This window comes from Nothobranchius furzeri, chromosome 16 (assembly GCF_043380555.1).
Source record: "Nothobranchius furzeri strain GRZ-AD chromosome 16, NfurGRZ-RIMD1, whole genome shotgun sequence".
NCBI lineage: Eukaryota > Metazoa > Chordata > Actinopteri > Cyprinodontiformes > Nothobranchiidae > Nothobranchius > Nothobranchius furzeri.
The window spans coordinates 45543060-45557740 of record NC_091756.1 but is presented as its reverse complement, the minus strand read 5'-3'; the positions used below and the strand labels follow the sequence as shown (position 1 = coordinate 45557740).

Below are 14681 nucleotides of genomic sequence, written 5' to 3'. Positions count from 1 at the left end.
TAAACATTAACACACTTAAAATATTGCTCTTGTCTCCTCTGGTGAGTCATGCCTTCTGCCATCCTTCTTTCACATACTAGGATATTGATGTAAATACGACATGTTTTTTGTTGCTATGGGTGCAAAAGGACATGTGAGAGTGGAAAGAAGAACATGGAGGACTTAATTTTATCTAAGTAACAACAGCCTTAAGCAGTACTTCTCTGTATGCTGTGGCCTAACGGCTAATGCTGACCTGTGTTTCACCCTTGACATCTTCTTTCTCAGAAGCCTACTAATTGAATGCAGAAGACGGTGTACTGTGGGGCAAACCTGGATGTCTTGGCAACATGTGGAAGGTTGCCCATAGTTCATTGTTGATATCCAAACACCAGGGCACATATCCAAATATCTAGTGGTAAATTGCCAAATGGTGTCATTAGAGCCAGCATCTTAGCATCTTATCAGACAACTTAAGAAAATGAGTGCTTTACCATATTCCCGAGCAACAGCTGGTGTATGCTCATAGACAGAGCAGTGGAGCCTCAGTAACTCAAGAAACACAGATGACAGATGGGACTAGAGGTGTCATCAACACCCTTAGCTTCAAATGGTTCTCCCTAGAGCATGTGTGGAGACTAAACTCTGCTTGGACATTTGATACTTACAACTTGCAGTTATGCAATAACACTGATGCATGCTCATCGGCTTTCTCAAGGAAACTCAGTTACTTGGGCACACCCTGCATACATTAGTAAGCCATTTCCACAGTAGGCAAGCTAAAATTAGAAAAGCAAAAATGTCTTAATAAATGTGTGTTGTGCACAAGAAGGATGACTTAAATTGAAGAGCTCCTTAATGTGATTATCAAAGAAAAGCATGGTTATTACAATGATTTCAGTAAAATGAAAGAACTCGTTCATCTTTGCCAATACAAGGATGAGAAAGAGCGCAGCATTAATTGCTGGATACATGCTTTCCTTGTGTCTAGACCGGGTTGCTTTGTTTCTTTTCCTTTTTCCCTTTGCTCAAGTGTCCTCCTCTCTTGTTCACCTTTTTACTGATTGCAGTCTGTGTAAGCTTGCTGTGCCCTTCGCCTTTATGCGTTGTCAGTTTATAAAAAGTGAAATCTCTCCTCTTGAATTTCAATTGAGAGGCTTCAAAGTGTGCTGCTTGATGGTCGAGGACGTCATCAAACAAGCTGGGTGCTTCAGCGCTATGGGCCTCAGAGGACTCTCAGCTACACAAAGCTGACCAGCTGATCACACCTAACAAAATCCCAACCGCCCCATGGTTCTACGCCATTTGAAGTTAAGACTTTAGACCTCATTTTTATTGACTTCTCTGCCAGTCATACTGCTAAACAAGTCCATAACATCCTGAGGGCAAATTTTTATTTTTGCTGTGAAGTTCCCCAAGTCGATATTACCTGTTCTGACTCAGAGCTTCATCAATCCTTTTTAATATTTTAGATTTGCACTGTGTGTCTCTGACATACTCTTTTTGGAGCCAGAGATTTACAAATGGTGGTGGATTAACACTTTGGCTTTGTCACGGTGCAACGTGACATCTCAGCTTTTTTATTTTCACCCAAAACCAAAAAGTACAGTTCCTACTTTGTAAAAAGGCCCTTTTGGCATTACACACGACTATTGTGTTCAGCCAGAATTCAGCAGAGCGTGTGAGCTGTTTATTAGGTTATGTTTCATGAGCAATATCCAGTGCCCCTACAGATGGATGAGTGGACAGTTATTTCCATACATTTTACATGCACACTGAGTTTGTGCCACAGAGACTAGACATAAAGGTGCATTTTAATTCACTACAGAAGACTAATGTAATTTTTCTGGTTTTTAAACATAATTACATGATTTCTATTCAGGCTGCAAGCTCCTTTCTCAAAAGCCTCTTTTAGTCTGACTGAAAGGAACCTTGTAGTTTGTACAAAATTAATTTGAAATGTCGGCACAGCAGGAGGTTATCAACCAGATTGCTGAGTACCTCAATTACAGCGGAGGGAAAGTGACGCTTAGGAGTTAATTCAGTTACAAATTTTAAACATTATTTTTAACAGAACATTTTTGTAGAGAGAACATTACATGCAGAGAAATATAAACGAGGCTACTTATCACTATAAATGTGAGACCTGTAGCTATCAGGTTTTTCCTTTGCAAGCCCTGCTGCAGTCACATGTAAAGACACAAGTATGTGACAAGAACATTGCTGCTATGATGATGTCATGGTCTACGTCTGCCCCGTCCTTCATGTGTCTCCTGATGTTTCTCCATCCTCTCTAGATTCCCTTCTGTGTCTCATAGCGCCCTCATGTGTCCTTTGTCTGCCCTCATGTGTCCTTTGTCTGCGTCTCTATTATGTGTCTTAATGTTGTTACCCTTTTAAATCATTCCTTCCAGGTCAGCTCCAGCCTCTTTGTCACGAGCTCAGTGTATGTGTGTGTGAGTGTACGTGTGTGTGTTTGTGTATGTGTGTGTGTCCTCCCCAACTCAGTGTATAAGTGTGTGTGTGTGTGTGTGTGTGTGTGTGTCCTCCTCCAGCTAGTTTGTGTTAGCCCTTCCCTCTGTCTTAGATATTGTTGTTTAGTTTTGTGTTTAGGTATTTACCCTCCTCTGTTTCTGTTTTCCCAGTTAGATTATTAGATTCACCTGTCTTCCCTCCAGCCCTCACTCCACACACCTGCTGCCATTTTCCCTAATTACTCCTCCCTGTTGTGTATATAAGCCCTGTCTTGTCTCTGTCTTGTGTCGGCCTATTGTTTGTAATTCTGTCAGTCTCGTCTCTCTTGGATTATTAGAGTTTTTTGGTCTTCTCGAGTTCTCTAAGATTTTTGGATTTCCAGATCGTTCTCTGGTTTTTGGATTTTGGCTCCCAGCCTTGGATTGACTTTGTTTTTGGCTCACCTTTAAATAAAGGATTTTACTTAATCTTCATCCCTGCCTCGTGTCATCCTGGGTACTGCATTTTGGGTCTTACCATTTCCGTACGTGACAGATGATGATCATGACGCCAATGATTAAGATGATAATAATGATGATGATGATGCTAACGATGATGATGATGATGGTGAAGACAGCGATGATGATGATGATGATGATGTCGACAACTATGTTGATGGTGATGATGATGATGATGATGGTGACGATGATGATGAAGATGATTATGATGATGATGATGATAATGATGACGATGGAGATAACGAAGATTAATAAGTTGATGGTGTAATGATGATGATGGTGGTGGTGGTGGTTGTGGTGATGATGATGATGGATCAGTAATGTCATGAAGGATTAATTTTATATCAGTGTGAGTAGACTTGTGAAAAATGGGGAAAAACAGGGTACTGAGAAGATTAACAGTACTGGACACACCAGAGGCAGACGGGCCGCACCGTCATTTTAAGTAGAAGCCATTATTGTTAATGAGAGGTGGTACACGACGGCAGCGCCGCGGCTGTTTACAACATTGTGGAGTACTTTACAACAGATATTACAATGCAGAACGACTTTAAAGCACAAACCCAACCGCAGTTTTAAAAACTTTAAAATACTATTTGTCTTCAAATATTCTAATACATAGCGTACTTACCCTTTTTAATTAATTTATTTAATAATTTTAATGAATGAATGATGGCAAGTCTGATCAGTCACTTCCCACTTCCTGTTCTCAAGTCCTACTTGATGTTGTGACTATCGCGTGACTTTCCAAGTGCTCAGCGGCGCATGCTGTGTGACCACTTGACTTCTCAAAATCACGGGCGCGACGCCCAGGCTTTACAGGTGAGGTCTTGCTCCTGAACTCAAAACGAAAGAAAATTCTGTGATTAAAATAAAATCATATATTTCCAGCTAAAGTAAATGAATTATTATTATTATTATTATTATTATTATTATTATTATTATTATTATTAACAATAATAATAATAATAATAGCAATTAGTTGGTTTTTGAACGTTTCATCATTTGTTGTTGAATGATCAAGATTTGACCTTCTAAAAAAGCTAATAACCCAAATGTAAACTATTTGTTCATGGTTATTACTTTTAATAATGTCTTTTTGGTTCTTCCTGTCCTGATCCATGTTTTTTCCAAACATCTTTACGTTTAGATCGGTATTGCTAACAAACAGCAGGAATCAAAAGTAAAAAGAATCAGCTTCACCTCACCTGACTCTGCTCTTCTGATCTGCTCTGCATTCAAAGTGGCGGTCATAAACATCATAAAAAAACTGCATAAACATCTAGTCCTTACAAATAATGCATTTTTATCCACTGTTGCTGTGATTGTTTACATTTAAACTGACATTAAATGCTAAGTAAAGTCCTGGCTGATGGCAGCATAACAATCAAACATCCATTCCCTGTGGAAGTAATTTGTTTTTCAGTGGCATTTGGACTGTCCTTTGGTCCATTAGCTTTACCGCATTTTAAAAGCCTCACTTCAGTAAACTCAGATTAAATGTGCTCATTAGCACAGCATTCCTGACAAAGGACATTATCAAAATAACTGGCTGCTCAAATGCCAAGGTAGGCTGAGACACAAACCATCTACACACACTGTGTCCACATTTCATTTTTGTCATTAGATGGTGGTTCTGATGGACCCCATGGAGGATCCAGATGACATCCTGCGTGCCCATCGGTCCAGGGAGAAGACCTACCTGTTTGACGTGGCTTTCGACTTCTCCGCCAGTCAGGTCAGTCAGAAATGAAGGCTCAAACAAGTCTAGCTGAGAAAAGTTTTAACGTCCTTTCATGTTTATTTTTCCCACATGCTGTTTTCACAGGAAGAGGTGTACCGAGCTACAACCAAAGGACTCATTGAAGGCCTTATATCAGGCTACAATGCCACTGTGTTTGCATATGGACCCACAGGTACATATGTTTGTATGTGTGTATGTGTGCATGTGTGTGTACATGACTTGGTGCTCTGAGTCATCAGAGGTATGTCATCCAATACGTGTTTTCACCCCAACCCACAATCAGGTCTGTATGAGTCAGTCAGCTCCCTTTAAGAAAGGTGATGAGAAATTCTACCTAGATATGTTTTTAGGCAAATGTATGATGACAACATGAGTCACATTTTGTTGCTGGTTATTCAGCTGCATTTGAAGTGGGTGACTGTCAGAGGCTAGTGCCTCTGACAGTCACCCACCCAGAGACAGCAGGCAGTGCATCAAATTACCGGCCTCTGTGTCATCTACCTCCTTGTTGTCCATCTGTTTCAGAGATTAACAGCTTTTGATCTTCTTTTGTGAATGCAGACAAAGCAGTTGTAGTAGGGGGGTTGGGGTGTAGGATTTGGGTGTAGCAGTATCCTGATCTGCCAAGGATGCCAAGCATAGATTATTACTGCTACTACTCCACACTAAGCAGCCTACAGTGAACAATGTTATCTGTTTTAACATTTGCTCCATTTTGATTTACACAGTTCTTTCATTGCTAGAATAACACGTTTGATAATTTATAAACAGCAGTAATTCAGTTTTGTTTCTATTGGCACAAAGTTTGTAGATTATTTAAGTTTTGGGAGGAAAACCAGCATTCACATTTGTTTGGAATTCATTTGGTTTCCACCAACTCCTAGATGTTTTGCTTATTAGCCACATGCTGTGCTGTTTACCCTTTGGTGCACAGTTCTTCTCTAAAGTTATTTTATAATATAATGTTTTGTGTTTCAGGTTGTGGGAAGACGTATACCATGCTGGGGACCGACAAGGAACCAGGCATCTACGTCCGCACCCTGAACGACTTGTTTCGTGCCATTGAGGAGACTAGTGATGACATGCTGTACAGCATATCCATGTCCTATCTAGAGGTAAGTTTATTACCAACTACTAATCCTGTGCTCTTATTGTGAAATGACAGCATCATAAATTTAAGGTTGCGGTCTAACTCCTAGTGCTGATTGTGGGGCACACACTTTACATTTCTGAGATGATTGCTGGAGCTCAAATAAAGATTTTAGATGTTGATATTTGTTGCAGTAATCGTTACAAGAGATGAAGGCAGTTGTTAAATATATGAAAAAGCTTTCTGATTGTAATGGGTGTTTATGTTGCCATTGAACAAATTATTTTGGCTGGTTTAAAATAATTGATGTTATTGTAGATAGCTTCCTGAATGGGCACAATTTAGCCCTTTGATGCATGAATTATGAAATCTTCAGCCATGATTTTTTTAGCAATTTATTTCATTCATCTTTAGGTGTGAATGAAACAAATTTCAACAAATATTTTTCGTAAAATTTTATAATTTACAAATAATTTATTACATGTCCACCTCAGTGGATAGCGTGCATTCTGAGCATGAAATATGTTGGCTTGACTTACTGAAGTCCAAATGGAGGGGCTCAAATGCAATAAAGTCTTCAACAGCTGTGCTTAATAGCAAAAATAAATAAATAACAATTTTGAGTACCTGTCCACTGTAGTGACCATTATGCATCAAAGGGTTAGAGGTATAGAGTTAACGTGCTTCAGGATTCATGAGCCAGCAGCGAGTCCAAGTTAGTACTGCAGTTTTAAAACAGCTCCAGTCCCCTAAAATTTTAAAGGTGTAATATGTAAGAATGGAGTAAGAATGAAATATTGTGGGTACTGTCGTCTATTTTTCCAAACCAACACTTTCTCGCCCCTGTTCGTTGAGTTTTATGGCTGTTGCCAGTTACAGATCAGCAGCAGAAGAAAGCTAATATTTTATCACCACAGATAACACAAGTCTGAAGGAGTTCTGCCGTGATATGGAGTTGCTAATGCTAATTGTTAGCTTCTACTTATCGCGATATTCTGTGTTATTTGCTGGACGCCCCGTCACGATGGGTGAGTCCATTAGTATTACATAACAATGTGACGTAGATCTGTCAGGAGTTTAAAATTCTAGAGTTTCACCTCTGAGAAATATTAAAGCACCTTGTTGGATCTGTGACATGAAGAACTAAAGCACTTGTGAAGGCAAAAGCAGGTTCAGTTTAAAGCAAGGTGTGCTAAGTAACGTGGGTCGGTGAGCAAATGGAGAAATAAAAATGGACAATCTGTTATGAAAATGGAACGCCAACAAAAAAGGAAGTGAATGTATATTTCTGGCTTCAGACCATCTCTAGCAGAATTTAACCTAGCAAAAAACAGACATTCAGCAGTGTTAGTCTGTTCACTTTTACATCTTTGTCCTTTAGTTTTGGTAGTTTTTTACATTAAAATGTATGATGATTTGCAGTCACAGATACAAGAGAGGCTAAATGTAGCACCTGGATCCACCACCATCAGGATAAGTCCAGCAGGAATTTACTAATGATTCTTCCAGATATAACGTTGTACCACACAAGGACTCAACAGGCAAGGGCACGGCAGCTTTTTTTGCATAGTACATTTCATAGAAGCAATTCAATGAGCTTTCCAGGAGCAGGAACATAAAACAGTAAAATCAATGTGACAGCATAACAACAGGTTTTAACATCACATTTAAATACACACATAAAAGTAGATCACATTTAAATACACAAATACACTTTGATGTAAGAATAAGATAAAAAGGCAAAGTTAAAGGGTGAGCAGTTACAGTGAAGCCTAAGAAATCATTCAAAGGCTGATGAAAACGTGAATTTTTCTATTTTAATTTAAAAGTTTCTAGAGTCTGGCACAGTTGAGGTCATGAGGAAGCTGATTCCATCTGTGTGCAGCATAGTAGCTAAAAGCAGCTTCACCCTGATTGGTTCTGACCTGAGGTTCTACCAGCTGACTGTTTCCTGAGGATCTCAGAGCCCCGCTGGGCATATATACAGGAAGGAGATCCGACATGTAGTCTGGCCCCATGCCATTGGGTGTTTATAAACTAGTAGAAGTACTTTGAAACAAATTCTGTAGTTTATAAGCAGTGTAGAGATTAAAGAACACTTTGTTCTAAGTGTTTAGACTAGAGATTTACTCATCAGACCTGAAGGACTTAACTCTGTTTCTCCAAATGCGACCTTTTAGGTAAACAATTAAATAACAATTATTTTGAAGGTTCACACAGATACACTGTTTCAATCTGCTGAAACATAATTTAATGCTATTGCTTTATTGACTTATTAGCAATGTTTTCGACTACGCTTGTCGAAATTGTACTTTCTAACAATATTTTGTGGCTCCGAAGTTTGGGATTGATTCATCTAGTCTGGTGGCACCAAACTTTCTTTTTTTTTTTATGACCTGCTGAATTACAATGGCAGGAACTCACAGCCAGTGCTTCCTCTATAAAAGAAACTATATCGGAATGCAAATAGTCATGTGAGACCAGAGTTTTGAGCCCATCACTCAGTGTGAGGCCATCACTGATACTGGATAGCATACACGTGACAGTGGGAGTCATGATTAGCTGAGTTTTTGACACATAACCTATTGTGACCCCACTGTCAAAGTTAACACAAACTCCTTTCAACACCGGTAGTTTTTCTCTCTGTTTTGAGCTATTCTACTAATTCACAAAGCCTTTTCATATGAACATCACTGGTGTCTTCTGCTATCTAAATTCACATTGACAGAAGAGTAATCCTGATAAACTTCACAAAACACCACACAAAGTGCATTGCATTGCTTATGAAGGTAAGTAGTAAGTTAATGGTATTTATATAGCGTTTATCACAGACATAGAATCACAAAGTGCTTGACATAGATCAAAACAAAATAAAACAAAGTCATGAAATCATAATGATCTCAAAAAAGAAGGTGATTTTGCTGCAGAGTGCTCTCACATGAAACCTGCTTTCATCTGGTTGGGTGAGCAAATAGATCTTCCTTTGCCTGTGGATGATTAGCCACAGAGGTAACTGCATGCTGATGATGTTCATTTCTCTGTTTGCCTGCTGGCCCTGGTTCTACACCTCATTAAATACGAGCAGTGACAGCCTCAGTGAGCTTAGCTGCCTTAACAGCAGCAGACACAAAGAAGACGGCACGTATCTGCGCTTTCGTGACTACATCATTTGAAGTTTACTTGTACCATTCAAAGTATGGCAATTGCAATCTTGGGTTAAAAACATAATTCTTGAGAAAACTCTGAAACTTTATTAGAAGGTCTTTCGTCTAACTCTCTTTGTAGAGAGAAGAGTAAAGAAGTCTCAGGTTTACTTTAATTTATTCTAGCTGTCAAGAAGAAGTATAAGATGAGTGAAAAGTGGAGAAAACTTGTAGAAAAAGAAATGTGACATGCAGAATGACTTGTAGAGTTAAAATGAAAAGAACTGTCAGCCTTCTACATGAAAGTAAAATAAGCACTTGTTGGGCCTGGCGCGAATCCAGGGCCTTGCATCTGACATCAAAATTATGCCTTTTGTTTCCACGGCCAAACGTTGTCATTATGCACACTGAGTGACAATATTATTGCAGTGTAGCTCTCTAGTTTTAGAGTGGGTGGAAGCTGAATTCTTGTCTATCAAAAATGTCAGACGCAAAATCTGGATGTTGTCTGACTTGCGTAAATGTTGTCACGACTGCGTGTGTGACGTGTGTGTTTGCTGTTTCTAGGGAGCAACCTGTTATCGCTGGCACCTCAGCACAAACAGGTCAAATGCCATTTTACTGCTGCATTGAGTGAAGTGCACACATCTGTTCCTTTTCTTATCCAGATCCCATTTTCTTTCATGTGCAATGGCTACAACTCGAGCACAGGAGCACACAAATGTGTTAGAAGACAAATTCTGTTTGACTTCACTGTTCAAGTGCTCCTTTCCTCTGGCTTTTATGAGCTTTGTCACCTTTAGAAACCTTCTGTCTCACAATAGTGGAACTCAAGGGATAACATCTTTGTTTTAAAGGAAAAGCCATAAAAATTTCTTCCAGATCAAAGACTCTCAGAGGAACAACCGTAACACGTTTTGATGAATCCTTCATTTTTTAGCACAACCATGCGGTTTGTGGTCCAAACATGTTTAGCCAGTCTGTATTGCTGAATGATTAGCTGCCTGCATGACAGCTAATCCCTGTTCAAACCTCACCATCTCCAACAAGAAAGCCCAGGTGGGAAATAAATAACAGAACAAACATCACACTGTCAGAGAGAGAGTAACAGCATCCTTTTGTTGGTGATGTTGTCCAGGGTTAGCTTGGCAGTGTAGACTGCTGGCAGATTGTCATCCCATAGTAATTTTCCAGGATGTCTCTTTCTCCTATTTGCTTTTTTTATGGCTAGAAGGCCTACACTTAGGCCATAACTGTTAGTCCAGTCACATCATTTTAGGTTTTAGAAGTTGAGAGCCCTGGAACTGATTGGATGACAGCTTACCAGGGAGTTAGTTTCTTAAAAAACTGGTCATGATGTAGTGTTATATGTACAGTATGTAGGTGTGTACCAGTTGCCATGCCTGGGAAGAAACACATTTATCCAGTTGCCAGTCTAATAAAATGACTTCCAGATCACATTTGAACTTTTTTCCTCTGGTTTGTATTTCCACAGATCTATAATGAGATGATCCGTGACTTGCTGAACCCATCCTCGGGCTTCCTAGACCTAAGAGAAGATTCTAAGGGTGTGATTCAAGTGGCTGGCATCACAGAGGTGTCCACTATAAATGCCCAAGAGGTGAGAGGTTCCCTAAAACCATCGCTGGATGGTTCAGTTGATTTCTTCAAACTGTTAAAGAAACTGCATTCACATCTGAGAGCTCTACGTGTGTTTTCAGATCATGGAATTGCTAATGAAGGGCAACAAGCAGCGCACGCAGGAGCCAACAGCTGCTAATCAGACATCGTCTCGTTCCCACGCTGTGCTGCAGGTGGCTGTCAAGCAGCAGAGCCGCTGTCGTGACGTCCTGCAGGAGGTTCGCTTTGCTCGCCTTTTCATGATCGACCTTGCCGGCTCAGAAAGAGCCGCACAGGTTAGTGTGTGTTGTCGCTGGCGTAATCCATGGTATTGCAGCAGCTTTGGATTGCTTTGATTCTAGTGATAAGTCTTCAATTCTCAAAAAATTGTTCAGTCATCATTTCATGTTGCTGCTGATCTGGCCGATTGATGTAAACTCTGCACTTGTCTCTGGATCAAACCTTAGACCTCTGGCATCCCAAATGATGCATCCCAGTTTGAAACAACCAAGCTTTTTGTTCTGTAAAGTTTCCATGCAAGTTCTGATATAAGTCTTTATACTTGATTGTTTCCATATGGCATGTTAATAACTTTGAAGGTGCCTGCCAGCTGGGGCATGAGATTGAATGGTGCAGAAGAACTCTACAGTATTCTGCTGTGCATTTATGAACCAGATAGGAGTGTTATCATTTATACTATGATTCACCATGCCATGCATTTATTCCCTATGTATTTCAAGAAAAGTTCCCTGATCAAAATTTTACTCAATTTGTAATGAAAGACTAAATAAGGAACCCAAATCAAAGGATATGGGAGTTAGTGCATGGCATGGCAAAGCACTAGCCTGGTGGGCCATGCAATAACTCCCTATGTATTTGAGTGCAGGCCCCCTAATGAGGAGATGGTGAGGCAGTATCATGTTGGAATGAAACAGATGATTGGTGTGTGATTGTGTCAGATTACCATAAAGTTATGTACTAGTTTCTTAGCTTAAATAAGTCACACTTCATTTATTATTTGGCACATGTGACCTTTTCTTGAAATGAATTGGAACAGAGCGCTATTTGTCACATGAGACCACGAAGACCAGTTTCTCCAAAAAGCCTGATTTAGTGGATCATAGTTAGTTTGAATTTGAATTTATTTATTTAAATGGGACAATTCATATTAATGAACGTACAAGACATAAATATACCAGAATTAGCAAAAAGCTAGTTTCAATCTGTAGTTCCATGTACATAAAGCACAGACATTACAATTAAAAACAAGGTAAAAACATACAGAATAAAAATTAAAAACAAGGATAGCTAAAATATGTGAACAACATAACTCCTTACATTCCCCATACGTGCTAAAAAAATAATCTAATTCAGACATGAGGCAAATCATTAGATTCCAAGGATAAAACGACAGCAAGGAGTTACGCCATCTACTGGCTAATCTGAGACACCTAGCTGAGAGCTTAAGTGCACATGGTTGGCTTTTTTGTTGATGATCCGTAAAACATGTCATTATTGCAGAAGCTTTATCTCAGCATGGAAGAACTCTTTTCAAAGCTAGAACCATAAAATAAAAAGTTCACAGAAATCTCTCGAAGAAAGGAAAGAAGTGACTTTATCCTTTGACATTTTCTCTCCAAGGCATTGACCGTGTTACTGAAATGTGCTTGGTGCACGCCGGGTTTCTTACTTGTACGTTACTCCCCCATCTTTCTCCAGTCCATTTACTGTGAGCTCTCTTTGTGTCTGCCCTCTCAGGGACAAAGCATTAGAAAGTACTTGAGTTCAGAGGTTTTCTCTCATCGATCTCTGCTTTTTTCAGACTCAGAACAGAGGTCAGCGGCTGAAAGAGGGAGCTCACATCAACCGCTCGCTTCTGGCTTTGGGAAACTGCATTAATGCCCTGAGTGACAAAAACGGCACCAAGTACGTCAACTATCGAGACAGCAAGCTGACTCGTCTTCTGAAGGTACAGCAATTAAAAAGACATGTTGTTCTTTGTGTGTGTATATATTTCAAATGGTTTATCTCTGTCTCATTGTTTGATTTTAGGACTCTTTGGGCGGAAACAGCCGAACAGTAATGATCGCCCATATTAGCCCCGCCTTCATGGCTTTTGAAGAGTCTCGAAACACGCTGACATATGCTGATCGTGCCAAAAGCATTCGAACACGGGTAAACTTGAACATAAATTTCACTGCACTGAATTTCCATTTATCAGAGGCTGTGTTCCCTCTAGGTGTTGGTAGCAGGTGGTCAAACATTTACCTCTGTGCAAAGTAATCAAGGTCTGATCACTGTTGGCTTTAGGTGAAGAAGAACTTGATAAATGTGTCTTACCACATTGCTCAGTACACCAACATCATCTCTGACCTCCGCTGTGAGATCCAGAGGCTCAAAAAGAAGATTGCAGAACAGTCGAGCCGCCAGCTCAGTTCCGACAGAGCGGACATCCGCAACATTCAGGGTAAATTTACTTTTTCACAAAATCAAAAATATGAAGCTGTATAGCAAAACCTGCGAATAACTGTTATTTTAATGTATCTACTTAATTCTCTTAAAGCAGAGCTTCACCGATAAAACATTCTTGATGTAGTCTTCTACCCCTGATCCTGTATTAGCTTCCGACAGAAAATAGACAGGGAAACACTCAGGTCAGAAAAAGCCACACAGCCTTACGTCACACTGTAAAATTATCATTCGTGGATCCACCCATCTTGGCTTGGATCATGAAAAGCTGTGTTGATTTAGCAGCCAGGAGAGAGCAGAGCACATCTAAGCTAGTAGAAGCTGACCATTAGCATTTGTCTCTCTACAACATGGCAGAACACGTTCAGGCTCACGTTATTTGTGGAGAAAAAACATCAATGTTGTATTTTTTACTAAAGAAACTGTTAGCCAATTAGAGGCGAGATGTTGGCGTCTGATAAAAAATAATGAGTAACAGTCTAAATCCCCAGCTCCTCCTGCTAACTTCTACTTCTTGAAACACAAGCGCAAGAGCTTTTTCTCTACAGAAAAGGTCTCACAAGTCATTTATTCATACTTTAAGCCACAGCAAAAGTACTAACTGCATGCCTTCTTTAATGCAGCGGAGGTCCAGGCCCACTCCAGCCAGCAGGGCCGAGCAGAAATGGACCAGCTGAGGGAGCAGCTCCTGGATGCATTCCGCCAGCAGATGGAGATAAGGAAGACTCTCATCGAGCTGGAGAACAACAACATGGAGATCCAGATTGACACATCAAAGCATCTTGTAACCATCACAGAGTCAGTATTTTAGATTTGTCTGGTAGCACATTCCTATGCTACACATAGAATTGAATACCACTCAGTGAGCGTTAAAGCAGTCCAATGAGATGGGGGAAAAATGGCTAAAATTTGGCTTCCAGCATGTGCCGACCATCCTGAAGTTTCCCTTGGAGCATTTCATAGTTTTGTCCCAACCTTGATCTTATTTAAACATCAATCAAATCGTACTGGATTCTATTAATAGTCAGTAATGGGACAGAGCTAATTACCAGTTCTGTAGACTAAACAATGTCAGTAAAAACAATTCTTTGTTTTTGCTGTAGTTGGGAGCAGGAGCAGAGTAGGCGCAGGAAGAAGTGGCGTGGAGAAAGGAGGAAGGAAAGTGTCAATAAGGATGAAAGTGAGAAGGATTCCGATTCTCCAGAGTCTCTCCCAGACAGCATCGAGACCCAGGATGTGGCAGTGGCTCGGGAAAACCTGGTCACCCTCATGGCTGAACAGAAGAAGATTCAGAAACAGAAAGTAAGATTGTGTGCCGACTTCTTTGATATATTTTTCTGGCAGTTCAGTGTAATCCTAGATTAATTTGTCACTGTCGTCCTTTAAGGGTTTGCTCGAGCGCAGGTTTCTGGAGCTCCGGGATCGAGCCCGGCGCCTGGAGGAACTGCTTCCTCGGCGGGTGAGCTCAGAGGAGCAGCGTGAGGTCCTCGGACTCCTCTGCAAGGTCCATGAGCTTGAGATCGAAAATGCAGAGATGCAGTCCCACGCGCTGATCAAAGACAATGTTATCCGGCAGAAAAACTGTGTTGTGCAGCGCTTTGAGCAGCACAGACATTTGTGTGATGAGATCATTCAGCAGCAGAGACAGTTCATTGATGGTGAGT

The 14681-nt window shown here is 40.3% G+C and overlaps 1 protein-coding gene across 2 annotated transcripts in view; it reads left to right on the top strand.

Moving 5' to 3' along the window:
• kif19 (kinesin family member 19) overlaps positions 1-14681 on the top strand; it is a 35891-nt gene that overhangs the window by 18182 nt on the left and 3028 nt on the right. For both annotated transcript variants that reach the window (XM_015962812.3, XM_054749324.2), the window contains exons 3-13: positions 4579-4689; positions 4780-4867; positions 5674-5810; positions 10424-10549; positions 10650-10844; positions 12371-12517; positions 12601-12723; positions 12859-13015; positions 13641-13815; positions 14121-14319; positions 14405-14675. In XM_015962812.3, the coding sequence (XP_015818298.1) occupies positions 4579-4689; positions 4780-4867; positions 5674-5810; positions 10424-10549; positions 10650-10844; positions 12371-12517; positions 12601-12723; positions 12859-13015; positions 13641-13815; positions 14121-14319; positions 14405-14675 (1729 nt within the window). The remainder of the gene's footprint in view (positions 1-4578; positions 4690-4779; positions 4868-5673; positions 5811-10423; positions 10550-10649; positions 10845-12370; positions 12518-12600; positions 12724-12858; positions 13016-13640; positions 13816-14120; positions 14320-14404; positions 14676-14681) is intronic.